Below are 933 nucleotides of genomic sequence, written 5' to 3'. Positions count from 1 at the left end.
GTGTGTGTGTGTGTGTGTGTGTGCGAGAGTGTATGTTTGTGTGTGTACGTGTGTGTGTGCGCGCGCGCGTGTGTGTATAAGTGTGAGTGTGTGCGTGTGCATGCAGACTAAAAAACAACAACTAAAAAACAAAACAACACCACTCACGATCAAAGAGATAAACAATATACTGGCCGCGCTGTGTATCCTGGAAGGAAGCATCCTGCCATAACTCTGGCCGGCTGATCACAGAAGAGTTCTCTCCCTGCCACATCATAGTCTCCCCTTGGCCCACCCCACTGGTCCACCACTGGTTGGCTCTGGGGGAGACACCAAGGAGGTTAGATGTATAAGGTCCTTGGGAGACACGCACAAAACTCCAAGTTTTATGTTTTAATAAGGTTTTATTGTGCTCACAAATGCATAAGGTCATGTTATGAGCGCCAAGGGTGGATGTTAACTGAAAAGTCCAAACGGGGAATCAGGATTACTCTGATTACCTCTTCAGCCTCTACAGCACACAGTCTGCTTCGACTATTAAGGCACACTGGAAATAGCAGTTCACGAGAGAGTGACAAACATACAAAAGAAATAGAGGAAAAATGATGATAGTATGCTGTTCCGGCACAGTATGAGTATGGCATTGATAAATCAGCCCATTTACAATTTTACTGTTCATAAGAACATGTTCATACATACATTTACAACTTCAGTCAGTAGCACTGCCCTGGTCGGGAATAATATCTGAGTGAAAACACTATTGGAATAAAAGAATCTATCTATCTATCTATCTATCTATCTATCTATCTATCTATCTATCTATCTATCTATCTATCTATCTATCTATCTATCGATCTATCTATCTATCGATCTATCTATCTATCTATCGATCTATCGATCTATCTATCTATCTATCTATCTATCTATCTATCTATCTAGCTATCTATCTATCTA

At 40.9% G+C, this 933-nt stretch overlaps 1 protein-coding gene across 1 annotated transcript in view; it reads right to left on the bottom strand.

Annotated features, from left to right (window-relative positions):
- Positions 1-299, bottom strand: part of LOC101847865 (contactin-5) — a gene marked incomplete at its 5' end in the record, with an annotated part of 30962 nt that extends 30663 nt beyond the window's left edge. The window contains 1 exon segment of the mRNA XM_013080639.1: positions 148-299. Within this exon segment, the coding sequence (XP_012936093.1) occupies positions 148-299 (152 nt within the window).
- Between the last annotated feature and the right edge of the window lie 634 nt (positions 300-933).

Source organism: Aplysia californica, unplaced genomic scaffold (assembly GCF_000002075.1).
Source record: "Aplysia californica isolate F4 #8 unplaced genomic scaffold, AplCal3.0 scaffold00094, whole genome shotgun sequence".
NCBI lineage: Eukaryota > Metazoa > Mollusca > Gastropoda > Aplysiida > Aplysiidae > Aplysia > Aplysia californica.
Note: the sequence above shows the minus strand (reverse complement) of the source record. Positions and strands in the feature narration are given on the sequence as shown.